This window comes from Erpetoichthys calabaricus, chromosome 2 (genome assembly GCF_900747795.2).
Source record: "Erpetoichthys calabaricus chromosome 2, fErpCal1.3, whole genome shotgun sequence".
Classification (NCBI taxonomy): Eukaryota; Metazoa; Chordata; class Cladistia; order Polypteriformes; family Polypteridae; genus Erpetoichthys; species Erpetoichthys calabaricus.
Genome location: NC_041395.2, coordinates 286,729,937 through 286,746,179, shown reverse-complemented (window position 1 = coordinate 286,746,179; position 16,243 = coordinate 286,729,937). Strand labels below are relative to the sequence as shown.

At 37.7% G+C, this 16,243-nt stretch overlaps 1 protein-coding gene across 1 annotated transcript in view; it reads left to right on the top strand.

Moving 5' to 3' along the window:
• Positions 1-2,840, top strand: part of arhgap19 (Rho GTPase activating protein 19) — a 60,049-nt gene extending 57,209 nt beyond the window's left edge. The window contains exon 11 of the mRNA XM_028795699.2: positions 937-2,840. Within this exon, the coding sequence (XP_028651532.1) occupies positions 937-990 (54 nt within the window). The 3' untranslated portion in view covers positions 991-2,840. The remainder of the gene's footprint in view (positions 1-936) is intronic.
• Positions 2,841-16,243: the final 13,403 nt, after the last annotated feature.

The window sequence follows — 16,243 nt, the reverse complement described above, 5'->3', positions numbered from 1 at the left end:
GTCAATTTAGAGATGTCAGTTAACCCAGCACTCACACATCATTGACAGAGTACTCCAAGGAACTCACACAGATATAATGGGAATAAGCACACTAGAAAAATGCACCGTTTGGTCTGGGATCTAGAGCTATTAGGCCATAATGCTAACCATTGCACCACTGTAATTTCCTTGCTCCTTTCCAGTAAATCAAGCTTGTGTTTTTTAATATGTAAAGATTGTTCCATCTGCCAGGACCTTTCCTCGCCATTGTTGTTCTTAGAAGAAGGGTGCTTTCCTTCATTTAATCAATTCACACTTTCCTCTGCCTAGGGGGAGAAGTGGAATATAAAAAGAAATATAAATGACATGCTCCCAAACTGTATTACTCTTAAACTTGTTGCATTTCATACACAAGTGTTTTTTGCATTGGGATGATTCTTTGTATGCAATATTGTGGGGTTTTCTTCTGGTGCAAATAACCCTAAATTGCAGTAGATAACTCTGGAGATAATATGGCACCAACCTATGCATAAAGCCAGGACAAAAACGGTGAGGTGGAAATGGTGGATTAAACAAAAAAGTTAAATAGGATGGATGGGAATAAAACTCTTGGCACTCGACTTCTTGACATTATGTGCTTTGCAGTGCACGCTGAACTCATTCAGTAGGCAAAGCTTGAACGTGTAAGCAAAAGCATGAACCATCCAAACCTTTTAGAGTAGGTTAATCATAATTTAACCACAACCTACTAGTGTTCATTTTTTTTTTCCTCCCTCCATCACTGGCACACACCTTGTAAGTACTTCATGCTTGTATCAATGGATTAATAAAGCACCAGTTGTAGCTTAATAAAGAGCATTACTGATATTGACACTGTGAGGTAACAAAAGAAAATGTACACATTGCTGGATTTCTGCTGAATATAAAGGTCTTTTTCTTTCTTTCTTTCTTCCCTAGGAATCGTGCATTCATACAAAGGTTTCTTTCACTGCTCAGGAGTCAACAGTTTGATTTTCACATTACTTGAGTTTATAAATGTGCTTATTTTTATGTTTGTTTGTTTTGTTGATTGTGAAAGACAATGCCATTGAGCCAGTGTAATGTTGTGTGTGTGTGTATATATGTACGTGTGCATTTTTTAAGTCTACTGTACTTTCAGCGAGTCCCTTAATGTGATAGTGAACTGTTGTGTGATGTGTTGTCATTAAGAGTATTCCAGTTTGACACATAATGTGGCCAGTTATTTGTAGCCTTGTTGTGATGCACTGGAATGTTAAAAGGGAGTTTTATAACACAACAATCATTTCATTCACTGTAAATAAAAATTGTTATATTGTTATATTTCTGTAATTTTCCTAAAATTTTGAAAACTGGATTGGAGAGAGGTGGGTTTTATTTAATGTTTTCTTTTTAATAAATATTTTAGTGGTTTAAACTGTGGACAAGCGAAGTACTTGATAGAGGATCCATTTAGTATACAAGGGAAGTCTTAATTAACCAAATTTAAAATGGTTTTGATATTAAAGTTTTTGCAATTTTTTAGTATTTATTTTAAATAAAAAATATATTTGGTCCATGAAACAAAAGATGCGAAAGTTTTTAATGGTTGTGTAAGTTTGTAAGAAAGATAAAAGATGTAAAGTAATACAGAGTGATTTACAAGTTTGAATGTGCAAAAGAGGCATTGGCTTTAGTTTTTGCAAGTACTGGTCTATCCTGGCTTTGGTGCCTTAACTGAAAAAACATTTCTGGAAAAATCCAGGATTTTCTACATTTGAGGTTTCATCAGCTATTTAAATATATTGGGAATATTTAAGGATCATTCCAATATGCCTTAGGTGGATCAGTTTCTTTACTGTACAAATGTATGTGAATTGGGAGCAAGTAACATGAAAAGTTGAAATGTGAAGTTTCTGGAGAAAACGAAAGGAATTAATTGTGAGCTGTCGCTGTTTTTGATGGATTTTTATTTGTCTAAGCAAAGGGATAACTTCCAATTGATTTTTGTAGTACAGTGGGCAGGCAGATTTTCCTGTCACTCTAGTTATTCAAGCATTCTGTATGTAATTTATTACCTGTCTTAAGATCCCATTCACACTTGTGTTGATACCCCTTCTCACGTTAGAATATTTGGAAATTTTAAGGTGCTCACCAAACCAGGTTTAGTGTTTCTTTTTAACCTTGAGCAACTACCAAAGTGAAAATTAAAGACATGGAACCACCCGCAAAATCAACATATAAAGAGCCAGGTACCGATGTATCAAATTTTAGTTCACATTCATATGATGTTCATAGAACATCATTTACTACTGTTATGTATACACTCAAAAATCAGCAGTCAAGGCTTTGTTCACACACTCCACTCACACAGAAAACTCTTAGTACCTAAATAAATTCCAACCATGGGGGCACTCTCTCCAGGGTTTCACACTTCACCAATTCAACTGAAGCTCACCCATGGCTTCAGGACACGCTGCCTGTCTCTGGTTCATGTTTTTTCTTTTCCACTTTGTTTTTCTTTCGTCGTAGTGTGTTTTCTGTACGTGGCCAACTCAGATTCTGGAGAGCCACCGTGGCTGCATGCTTTCATTCTGTCCACTTTCATAATTAGTGACTAGGTTTTGCTACTAATTAACTTCATTTAATTTATTTGCTTTTTAAGAGTCAGACCTTTTGAATCAGGACTGAGCAGTGTTGGTCCTGGAGGGCCGCAGTGGCTTCACATTTTTGTTCAAACCCAGTTGAATCATGAGAAGTAATTCATTGCTGATGAAACACTTATCTCAAGCGACATTTTTCTGCTTCATTTTAGTTGTCTCATTTGTTAAAATTTTGAACACTTAATTATAAAGTATCTATCTATCTATCTATCTATCTATCTATCTATCTATCTATCTATCTATCTATCTATCTATCTATCTATCTATCTATCTATCTATCTATCTATCTATCTATCTATCTATCTATACTTATTTTATTCTTAAACATCTGTATTCATTGTTTTAACTGCTCCTTATTAGCAATAAGAATCAAATGACAAAGGAACCAGCAGTTCTACATCTAGCTTGTCTTCATTTCCACCCGTGTATATTCATCACTCACTATTTTTGGTTTACTAAGGAGACTGAATCGAAAGTGAAGAACTGAAAATTACTCATCCATTTTAGCCTTCAAATCACTTGGTTGATACATATATCATTAGAAAGGAAAACAAAAGTCTGATTTAAGAATGAACAGACATAATAGAGGTAAAACATGAACAACCATGAAATCAAATAAGATCTGCTATTGGTGAGGACTGGCTTCTAATAAAGCAACTGAGTTGGAACAAAAATCTGTAGCCACTGTGGCTCTCCAGGATCAGAGTTGGCCAACCCTGGTATAGTGCATGTGAAATGCGCAACACAAAAAATAGCAAGACAGTGACATTTGTTTTTTCTTTATCAAGCTTATGAGATGAAATCTACTGCTTTATAATAATTATCACAGTGTACCATACAAATTAATTGGAGTTCTTGTGGGGATATTTTCGCAAATACCAAACATCTAGTTGTCGATTTTTGGAAGTTACTTATAGTGTTATAATGTGGCCACTGGGAACATAAATGTATGTTAGCAATGGGCAACAAAACTCGGCACAAGTCAGGGACACACACACACAACCTCACTCGCTAATGTGGGGCCAGTTTCATGAAGTGAACTTGAAATAACAAGCGTATCTCTGGGATGTGGAAAAAACACCCAGGCACAAAGAGAAAATTCTTGCGGATGCAGAAGGGGCATGCAGATAAGGTACTGTTTCGCCCAAACAGAACCAAAATAATAATTTAAAAGTGAGTATGAATAGGAGGCATGGTGACACACTACTTAATAGATCCAGTGCTCTGGATTCAGTCATGCCATCTGATGGGGTCAGTGTAGAGTTTGCACATTCTTCCTGTGTTTGTTGAATTTGTGTTTTCTTCTTTCAAATTCTAAAGAAGTGGGCTAATAGGAGATTCTGAATTGAGCCGTTGTGTGCTCCAGACAATGAGGTGCCTGTCAATGTAGTGCCTCCTGTTTGCTCAGTCAGTTACCCTTCCCAGAGTAGTCCTGTCCCTCGCTAAAATGGCAGCAGTTTTTGAACTTCTGTTTCTCATTAAAACTTGCTGTAGCAAAGCATAGTGTCTCCTTGTTTAAGAAGTGTGGTCACTTACAGCTCATTTTCCACAATCATTGAAGAATGAAAAGACACATAAGGTTTTTACTTTCTCCTTCTTCAGCTCTCATATTGTATATGTTTTGCATGAGGGAATGATTTACAAAAAGTAAAAGATATCTGGTAAATGTTTGGGTAATAGGCCACCTCTTTTATTTGTGATTTTTACCTATAAGCATGCATCCAAGAAGCCTAACACCCCCCAATCTCCCACCCTTGTCCCCAATACATTGGTCAGAGGACTACTGAATTATCATTATTATTATTATTATTATTATTATTTAGAACTGAGCCAGCACATAGCATCCATTAATTCATGATATCAAATTTCAGTCCTGTTCAGTCAACATGATTCAGAATGTAAAAGAACCCTGAGAGCCCTTTGTTTGCATCTTGCTGTATTATTTAAACATTCTAAAGAGAGAGCCTTAATTTTCTATGCCCATTTTGCATTGTACAAAACTTTGAAAAGTTTGCATTCCTCTCAGTACAATTACAATGTAATACACCTTAAGAAGTATTCATAAGCAGCGATTTAGAATGGCATTATACAGGAATATGGTCCACCTCGACTTCAGGAGCAGTCACTCTCCCAAAACCATAGTGCTCTAAGATTTTATCGCTGCTGCCTCTTTTCAGTTGCACCATAATAATTGTTACAGGAAAAAAAATAGCAGTAACAAATGCAGTGTTGGTATTCATTTCAATGGCCCTCTGCAGAATTTACCCAACTAAATCCTAACAATTTTGACATATCACAATATGATTTGTTAGTCTGTAAGAAGATAAACTAAAACCTGTTTATCTCAGACTTTTTTCAGTCAAGAAGTATGTTGTTTAATGCTCATATGTTCTACAATCCATTTAAAAAATGTGATAATTTTCATCATTTTGTGCCTTTAGGTTGACTGGTTCGTTATTGCAAGGGCACTGTGGTGCAGTCACTAGAAATGCTGAACTCTAAACAATGGGGCTTCTTGTTCAGTCCTGGGCTGGTCTGTCATAAATATCTCTTGTGCTTTGGATAAAGGTGTCGTCATAATGCCTAATACAAAATAGCAGATATTAATAAAACTAATGCACAATTTGGTTAAACAGCTGCTTATCAATGTAGCCCATTTTTTCTGTGGCCAGCAGGGTGGCAAGACAGAGTTGTATTGTTTGACAACACGAAAAAGAATTGAATTTCAATTAACTTCATGACACCATGTATACATTTGATGGGATCTGTGCAGTGTGTTCTTTCTGTCCCGTTAACGTTCTTTAGCTAAGGCTTAACTCAGGGCTGCAAAGTAAGTGGTAATGTGTCTTGGGCTTTGGGAACTCTCTTCTCTTATCATGGATCTCTTCAGAGCCAGAGTGTGTACAAAACCCATATATCTGGATCATTTAAATCAAACAAAGATTAAACTTGGTTTAAAAATGACCAAGTCTTCCAACAGACATTTGTAGCTTGTGCATTAAATACAATCTAAATTATTTGTGCTCATACATTATATTGCATGCCTCCTTAACAAGTGTGAATGGGTCGAAGATTCTAGGAAAGCTTTACATATGTCATATCCTACAAAATTAGATTAAAATGACAGTCTTTGTAAATTCTCGAAGTTTAGCATACCAATCTATAAATTACTAAAGTTTGTGAATTTTGTGTTTCTTACGTAGGTCAAGTTATTTTAAATGTTTTGTTATTATATAAGAACCACTGGGTAACTGCTTCAAATTCCCTTCCCTATCAACAACTGTGAACTTTTATAAATTGTCATGATTTTTTTTAATTGTTACGTGCTTATAACTGGGAATACCAGAAGTAGAACACGTGTTGTCTATTTCAGGCTGTAAACGGTGAACATTTCAAGTTGTATTTGTTTGTTATTTTATTCACTAATGGCCATTATTCTTAAAGTTGCTCAATGTGTGCAGTCCGACTTAAAGCGTTTGCTGTCTTATTTTGTGTTTCTGTGTGCTTTTTAATGTGCCTTTTCACGTCAGACTCTAACAGGAGCTTTATAAAATAAAGATTAACCAAATGACATTGAAATATCTCCGAAAAAGCAAGCAGGATAAACACTTAACTGTACATGTGTGTGCGATATTTAAATGGACTTGCTCTGTGGTGTCCCATATAGAGTGCTTATTTAATCAAAGGCAAGAGCCTCTAAAGTAACCACCCAGCTATAAAGAAAAGCAGTTTTCCATTGTAACTTATAAGGTTACTTTTTATAAATTCATTTTTATTTCTATAGTGAGTTTATTTTAAATGGCGTGTACAGTGTATTGTGATGTTAAAGTATTTTTGGTTTATTATAACTGGATATACGCAGGGCCTGGTGAACTGATTGATGGTGTCTCAGGTGTTTATTAAAGAATTTGAGGGACTTATTGCAAATGCTATAATTAACACTTTATGTGCTAAAGAACTAAAGCTAAACAGAAGCATTAGCATTTTAAAATGCCTGCTGCTATAAAATGAGGCCTAATGCATTGCTTGTCTAATGCCGTTGTGGTAATTTATCAGTCTGTGAGTCAAAAGAGCTCAAGTGATCGACCACTTTAAGATGTGTAAATGTGAAAGCTAAAATATGACGTATGAGCCTCATGCAGCGGAGTACTAACCTGTTATTTTTATTTTATGCATTTATTTTTTGTGGGTTTACAAATGTGTCATTTTGTCAATTTTTACTGAACAGAATGAAGGCCAGCAAAGGCAACACAATTCAGTTGAAACAAGTGATTCACATTTCCTTGACTTCAGGACCTTTACCATGCATTTTTCCTTAATTAAGCAGTTTTATTTATTTGGTTTCTGTAATATTTGTTTTGATAAATTGTCTTTATTTTTATACCTAATATTGTTGTATTTGTGTCCCAGAGTTAACCTCATCATTGTAAAACTGAATTAAATAAATAAATAAAGCTGACCACATGTGCAGTTATTTTTTTCACTGTCTAATCTGTTAGATTAATGGAATTTGTGGTACATGTCCATTTAGAGATTAAACACTGTTATGCATTGTTAACTATGTATACATATTTGGCTGTTTAATGATATGTTTTATACTAAGGTACAGTGTCCTTGGGTATTTTGAAAGGCTCTTTTAAATAAAATGTATTATTATTATTATAATTACTATGTGGTCCCATGGCTCCAGATTTTGGGATTTAGATTCTTGCCTTTGGAATTTGCAGGTTCTTCTGTGTTGCGAGTGTTCTCTCGTTTGTTCAGTCAATTGCAGATTCTAAATTTCCCATGCAGGTGTGCCTCTTGAGGTCTGAATAGATGAAGAACAAACAGGTTATTTAAACCATTAAATGATGCTGATCATTTTGTTATGAATGAATTATAAATGTAATCTCAACATCCAATTTGATGAAATTTAATTGTATTTTGTATAAGTGAAAATCGTTCTTCTAACAGTTGCATATTTTTGATGATTCAAAAATGCAGTGACACGTCTTGTGTTCAACCTGCAGAGACGGGCACCTCTCTTGAGGTCACTATATTGGCTTCTTCTGTCAGCACGTGTTAAGATCAAATTCTTGATGCTTGCCTACAGAGTAGTCAGGGGATCAGCGACCTGCCTATATGGACCCACTCATCAGGCCCTGTGCTCTTTCTCAACCACGAGAGATCTGCTGATGGGTGGCATCTGGTGATACCAGTTCTGTGTTGCATCAAATCATAGTCCAGACTCTCCATGTGGAGCTCCTGGCTAGTGGAATGAGCTGCCTATGTCCATCAGTACCGGTGTCCCCCTTAATGTGTTTGAGAAGCATTCGAAGTCACTCTTGTTCTGAGAATGCCTGTCTAACTGGTTTTGATAGGTTCTTATAACCGAGGAAAGATTAACTAGCCTTGTGGTGTTTGATTTGATTTAAACCTCTTCATTTATGTTAATCGGTATTGTAAAACTGTCCTGTAATGCTTGTTCCTAAACTGTACCCGTTTTGTTTATTTGGTTATGTTGACCTCTTTTGTAAGTCGCTTTAAATAAAAGGATCTGCTAAGTGAATAAATGCAAATGTATCTAGTATAAAATGAAGAAAATGGACAGAGCCAATATGGGGCCATTCGGTTTACCTATCTTTGTGTTCATGTCTGACCCAACAGAACATCTTTAAAATAAAGAGACCTTGGAAATACAGCCACATAGTACAGTATTTAAAGTATTTATATAATTAAACCTTATTAATATTGCAGCATACTTGGGATGGCACATGAAATCCAAGCACTTTATTTTAAAGACCGGTGCCTTAGCTGCCTGCCAGACCTACCTGAAGAGGTTCCACTTTTACTGTACAGGTGCTGGGAATGACCTTTAGTCCAGGAAGACCCTTCTGTGCACAGCCTTGGTACTGCTGTGTCTTTTAATAAAATGAGCAGACCTGCAGAGAGTTCTCCAAATGTCATCTCATGTTGCTGATTTTGAGCATAAAATAATTTATAGCTCTCCCATTGTCATTGTTTTACAAAATCTTCTGTAAAGTTGGTATTTAAGATCGGGGGCCTCGTGTATAAATGGTGCGTATGCACAAAAATGTTGCGTACGCCCGTTTCCATGCTCACATCACGATGTATAAAAACTAAACTTGGCATAAAGCCACGCACATTTTCATGTTCGCTCAATCCCTGGTGTACGCAACTTCTCCGCTCGGTTTTGCAAACTGGTGGCACCAAGCGTCAAAGCAGTGCTGTTCCTGTATGGTTTCTCTCTTTTTTTATGTCCACATAACTGACAAAGCTTTATCAGATACACTGAAATTAACCACATATTGTTTAAGGCACCTGATTGGTCATTCCATCCACCGTTATATATTTACGGGTTTATTACAAACTATTTCAAATACCATCATTGCTTTAGCGTGGTAACTCTCAGTGCACCACTCAGAATATTTATCTCACTGTATCGGAGTGGAATCGCAGCTCTATAGCAGCTGATAAGAAAGAGGATTATCAGTGTACAGCATCAAGCACAGGCTGCCTCAGCCATGTGTACTGTCTATTGAGCTGCTCTCATACGACAAATGCTTCAAAGCCTTTCCTGTAGGGACAGAGCTCTAAACGTACTCAATCAGTCCGTCCAAGTGCTTCTGGCAGAACTGTTTGTAATTATAAATACAATTAACCTCACTGTAAAGCACGTATTTACATATGATGACAACTGGCTTCTAAGTCAATTTAGATTTCAAAGTGCTATCTTCTTGGAGCTCTTTATCTTTTTTTAAGGTGAAATGCAGTGAAGTATGTTTATTACATTATACAGATAAAATTTTAATATTTAAGTAATCTGTCTATTAAAAGAAAATACTGGGATAGAAAGACTAGGAAGACGAGACGTGATCTTCAAGTGAAGATCACGGAAGACACTTAAAAGACCCGCAAGACTAAAGAGATTGGCCACGGAGCGTCTCCCGGGGACCTTAAACATGAGACTTTGTGCCAAAAGATTGACCCTGGACTGTCTCACAAGAACGTAGAACTTGAGATTCTTGCAAGACACGCCCTACTTACAACCAATATCAAATCAGACCACGGGCAGCAAAACACTCAGTCGTGTGCAGGCTTTGAGCACACACAGATCTAGGGCTCTTGGTGCATATAAAGGGTATAAGGACAATATGTTATAGATGAAACGTCGATGACTAAGTGAAGATGAAAGAGCAACGTGGAGAAAACAGACTCAAAAGCGTTGCAAGAGAAAAAAAATGCAAAAAAGAAAAACAATAATCTAGGTGCAAATTCAGAAAATAAGTAATAATCAGCCCGGAACAAATGGAATTGTAAAAAAAACGCATCCAATCGGGCTCAGAATTAAAATACAAAGTAGAACTTCATGAAGAGATTCAAAAACATTGGTGCTATACACATGCAGTGCAGGTTAGAGATTAAAAAAGCAGTGGAATGTGAAAGGCTCAAAAAAAACGGTGCGATACAAATGCAGAGAAAGTTAAAGAATATGAAAGCAGGAAAATTAGAAAGTATAAAAAAAAGAAAGTAAAGATCGCAGTACCACAAACAGACAGAAATTATTACTCAAAAAAAGGGAAAATAATCACCAGGGGCCTCGTGCATAACGCCGTGCATAGAACTCACACTATAACATTACGTAAGCACAAAAGCGGAAATGTGCTTACGCACAAAAAAAAATCCAGATGCATAAATCTGTGCAAACGCCAACTTCCACGTACTTTCGCTCCATAAATCCCGGTCAGTGTGAAAAGTAACACAAGCTCCTGCTGTCCCACCCCAACTCCTCCCAGAATTACACCTCCTTGAAAATGCAAATCAATATAAATAGCCCTTAAGCTCAGTCCTCTGTGAAAAGGCAATGGCAAAAGCAAGAGGGAAAACAAGAATTTCAGCGAATACCAAGTGGAGGCATAGAAAAACTTACTATTTGTTGGTTTAAACAGTGATACAATCAACAAAAGGAAGTTGATTGAGTGACATAGCGTGTCGGAGAAACTCGAAAGCTCAAGTTCACAAAGTCGCACAGTGCCTGAAATAAAAAAGAATTTGTCACATATCAAAGTTGCCGTGAAAAGGCGAGCCATAGCCCACCGTCTGAGTGTCATATGAAAGCTTATTAGGGTACAGAGAAAAAAAAATAGGCACACAGTGGGGAAAAAGCATGAAATGTCAACTTTAATCTCTAAATTTCCACTTTAATCATGTAGTTTATTTTATCATCAAAGCAGATCATAATAAACTTCATCTTAAAATCATTTAATTTACTAGTTTTTCAATCCCATCATAACTGAAGTAGCACGTTAAATGCTTTGTTTTGTATTTGATCTTCTATGCGCTCTATGTGTGTGAATCACTACGTACTTCCGAGCTTTCTCTTCCTACGACAAAACACAGAATCCATTACGTTTGTAATATTACAGCTCTCTGAATAATTAAAATACTGAGATGTATACGTGATATAATTTTCATGATGATAGAAGATAAAGCATGTTATTAAACATGGAAACACGGTGGCACAGTGATTGTTCATGTCTCGTGCAAGATGCTTGCTGCGCCATGCGTGACCTTCGATGAAATACTTTATTGTAGCAGTACTGTCTCTTTCAAATGTACTAACTTCCAATTCCTGTCCTTACTTTTCTTTCTCCAAATACCCAATCAACACACAATCAGCTCTGTAATAGACGTTAAGCCATCTGTAAGCTTAGAACGCTGATTCTTCAACACTCTTAAGGAACATCGAAATATCTTCCTAGTACATGTTTAATTATTCTATCCATCCAGTGTCACGTCAGCACCAGCAAGAATACAGCGCAAGGCAGGAACAATCCGTGAACTAGCTAGTGTTTAATTATTAACAATATAGATTATTTAAATGAAGTTAAAAGTTGTATCCCTATAATATAATAAACGTATTTTGCTGTGTTTCCTCCCACAGTCCAAAGACATGCAGGTTAGGTGCATTGGCGATTCTAAATTGTACCTAGTGTGTGCTTGGTGTGTGTGTGTGTGTCCTGCAGTGGGCTGGCGCCCTGCCCGGGGTTTGTTTCGTACCTTACGCCCTGTGTTGGCTGGGATTGGCTCCAGCAGAACCCCGTGACCCTGTAGTTAGGATATAGCGGGTTGGATGATGGATGGATGGATATTTTGCTGCATTTCATCTTAAAAATGATATCGTCATCATTAGTAAATATGCGCTTTATAAAGTTTACAGTGAGGTAATTGTACTTGTAAGTACAAACAGTTCTATAAGGAGCACTTGATGGACTGATTGAGTGCGTTTAGAGTTCTTGGGATGAAAGTGTTTCTGAACCGTGAGGTCAGTACAGGAAAGGCTCTGAAGCGTTTGTCATATGAGAGCAGTTCGATAGACAGCCTGGCTGAGGCAGCGTGTGCTTGATGCTGTATACCGATAATTCTCTTTCCAATCAGCTGCTGTACAGCTGTGATTCACACTCAGATACAGTGGTATTACTCCGAGTGGTGCAGTGAGAGTAATGTGGAAAAAGATGATCTGTTGTGGCAACACCTGACGAGAGCAGCTGAAAGAAGAAGAAGGTGCAGTGAGAGTAACAACGCTAAAGCAGTTATGGTATTTAGAATAGTTTGACTATTCCGTGGACCATTATATTGCTGCAGGTTAATTACAATCAATTGCCTTAAACTAATAAACAATATGCGGTTAATTTCAGTGTATTTATAAAGCTGCTTCTGGGATGTGGATCTAAAAAAGAAAGGATAACCACACAGTCTGCAAAACCGAGCAGAGAACTTGAGTGCGAAAGGGTATGAACTACCGTGGAAATGTGCATGGCTTTATGCCAAGTTTAGGTTTTATACATCGCAATTTGAACGTGGAAACGTTCTTACGCAACATTTTTGTACATACGCACCGTTTATATATGAGGCCCCAGGGGGGTATTTTTCATACGTGGATTACTCTTTTAGCTGGATGTAATTGTTGACGATTTGGCCTAATCCTGGATCTGTCGGTTTTTCAAAACTCTTGCTGGAAGTGTCATAGCAACACATCCTAATCCTCAAACCTGCTCGGAGCAGGTTTGTTCTATGTAAACAAGGATTAGCTCATACCCTTAATCAGTGTCTGTGCATGGAATTCATTTAGTCATGACTTCGCCGTTCATGAATGAGCAACCAATTGACATCGGTACGCAAATTATAAGAAGAGAATTTCATATAGAGAAGGGTTTGCGCGTTCAGCAAGATCCTTTATTGCTCCCGTAGGAAATTCTTTTCGAAAGATACCGCATTAGCCGAGGGGGAATATCGTACCTCAAAAATTTATTAGGACCTTATATTCGAAGTCAAACTCGGCGAAGTCGGGCTCTTACAACCACACAGACAATAGGCATTGCTTTGAGGTTTTTTGCAAGCGGCACTTATTTATATACTGTAGGCGATGCGGAAAATCTATCGAAAAGTGCAGTTTGCCAGGCAATTCGTAAAGTCTGTTTGGCTCAGAAATATTTCCTTCGGGTTTTCATAGTGTTTCCTGGACACCTGCGTGTGCAGACAATAAAAGAGGGGGTTGCCGAGCGAAGTAAGCAGGGGCTGAAGCCCCGTAGTGTTGAAAGTAATTAAATATGAGGCCACAATGTTGCAGCGCTAGCGATAAGCTGGCGCCATGCTCAGGGATTGTTCCTGCCTCGCGCTGTATGCTTGCTGGGATTGCCGCAACCCCGGATGGATAGATGGATGGAATAATTAATCATGTACTACGAAGAAATTTCAGTGTTCTAAGCTTACAGATGGCTTGACATTGTTACAGAGCTGATTGTGTGGCGATTAGTTACTTGGAGAAAGAAATGTAAGGACAGGAATCGGGGGTTAGTACGTTTGAAAGAGACAGTACTGCTACAATAAATGATTTCATCAAAGGTCGCGCACAGGGCAGTAAGCATTTTGTGGGAGGCATAAACAATCTCTGGACGGGGCGGCAGCTTATCATTATCACTGCACCACCGTGTCCCCATGTTTAATACATGATTTAATTCCTATCATTATGATAATTATATCTAGTATACATCTTAGTATTTAAATTATTAAGAGAGCTGTAATATCACGAATGTAATGGATTCTGTGTCCTGTTGGAGGAAGAGAAAGCCCGTTTAAGAAGCACGTAGTGATTCACACACATAGAGCACATTGAAGAACACATACAAAACAAAGCATTTAACTCGCTACTTTAGTTACGAAGGGATTTGGGAAAGTAGTACATTAAACAATTGTAAGATTAAGTTTATAATGTTCTACTTTAATGACAAAATAAACTGGAAATTTCAAGATTAAAGTTGACATTTCAAGTTTTTTTTCCCCACTGTATTCCTATTTTTTTCTTTTCTCTGTACCCTAATAAGCTTCCATATGACATTCAGACGGTGGGCTACAATACTTTTGATAATTGACCACTTCTTTTTTTTTTTCAGGCACTGTGTGACTTTGGGAACTTGAACTTTCGAGGTTCCTCCGCCACTCTGTCACTCGATCAACTTCCTTTTGTTGTTCATATCACTGTTTAAACCAACAAATAGTACGTTTTTGATTGCCTCCACTTGGTATTTGCTGAAATTCTTCTATTTTCCCCTGTGCTTTTGCCATTGTCTTTTCACAGAACGCTGAGCTTAAGGGCAATTTATATTGATTTGCATTTTCAAAGAGGCGTAATTCTGGGAGGAGTTGAGGAGTGGCAGCAGGTGCGTGCACGTGGGTTACTTTTCGCACTGACCAGGATTTATGTAGCAGAAGAAAGTGGATGTTGGCGTATGCACAGATTTATTCATCTGGATTTTTTGTGCATACGCACATTTACGCTTTTGTCCCTATGCCATGTTTTAGTGTGAATTCTATGCACGGCGTTATGCATGAGGCCCCAGGTCTGTCATTATTGTAGTAGATAATGATGGATGAAATATGAAGGATGCTACTGTTTAGTGAAGAACAAACATGGCAGTTTAATAATAATACATTTTATTTATATATTGCCTTTCCCATGCTCAAGGCACTTACAGAATATAATAAAGAACGGCAGGGTATACAGTATATAGCATTGTACAAACCAGATAAATAAATAAAGAAGATTAAGACAGTGAATTCTGAAAAAAAAAAGAAACAGACAACACAATTGATGGTCTAGCACACACACACAGGTTACATGAGCATCTTGACAGAGAAGTAAACTGAGAGAAAGGTAATAAAGTCGAGTAGAGCTAAAAACTTTCCTGAACAGATGAGTTTTGAGTTGTTTTTTAAAAGAATTCGTGGAGTCAGCTGACCTGATTAATTTTGGTAGGTCATTCCAGAGTCTGGGCGCTATACAGCTGAAGGCCCTGTCACCCATGGAGTGTAGATTAGTGAGGGGCACAACAAGATTGCCAGAATCAGAGGACCTTAGTGGGCGGGCAGGCACATGGTGATGGAGAAGGTCACTGATGTAGTTTGGCGTGAGGTTATTTAAGGCTTTGTAGGTTATTAGTAGGATTTTATATTCGATTCTGTAAGACACAGGGAGCCAGTGGAGACGGAGCAGGATGGGTGTGATGTGCTCACTGCTGCTGGTTCGAGTAAGGACTCTTGCAGCAGAGTTTTGAATAAGCTGAAGCTGTGATATAAGATTAGAAGGGGCACCTGCCAGTAGGGAATTACAATAATCGATGCGGGATGTGATAAAAGCATGGACAAGTTTCTCAGCATTAGAGAAGGAGAGGAAGGAGCGAACACGGAATATGTTACGGAGGTGAAAGTAAGAAAGCTTCTTAATGTGATTTATGTGGGCGGAATAAGAGAGGGAGGAATCAAAAATGACACCAAGACTTTTTACAGTAGAGGCAGGTCTGATGAGATCACCACCTTGATAAACTGGGAAGGAGCTCATTTTATTAAGTTGCATTTTAGTCCCAATTTGCAGGAGTTTGAAGTAATAACCATTGGTAAATAACCAACCAAGATATGAATACAAGGTGAGACACAAAAATAACAGGACTGGGCTTGGGGCTTTCCTGGAAAACCATCTGGAGGTCGGCTGCATGTGAATCATATCCTACACGCCTTCTCAAACTGCCGACTGGCTAGGTATATCCTGTGAATAGCACAATCAGTATTTTGCACAACAGTCACTACATGAGTTGCCACTATAATGTTGGGTGAAATAATTGAACAGCGAATCAATATCAAATTTCTGACGAAATTGAACAAAACAGGTGATAACAGTTTGTCTCGCATAAACAAGTTTTTGAGTGGCACAAACGTTTCAAGGAAGAACAAGAAAATGTGGAATACGTTCAAGGTCGCCCATGCTTGTCTCGGACGGATGAAAACATCAAAACGGTGAATCAGATTATTCGAAATGATCGTACTGCTTTATCTGTAAAGCAGTTTTTGACTGACAAAAACATTCCTGTCCTCGATTATCCTCCCTATTTGCCCAATTTAGCTCCCTGTGTTCCCGAATATCAAAAGTGACATGAAGGGAACACATTTTTCTTCAATGGATGAAGTGAAGACAGAAACAGCAAGCCTGTTGAAGAGCCTCGGGCAAGAAGATTTCCAGCACTGTTTAAATCAGTGGAAGATACGTA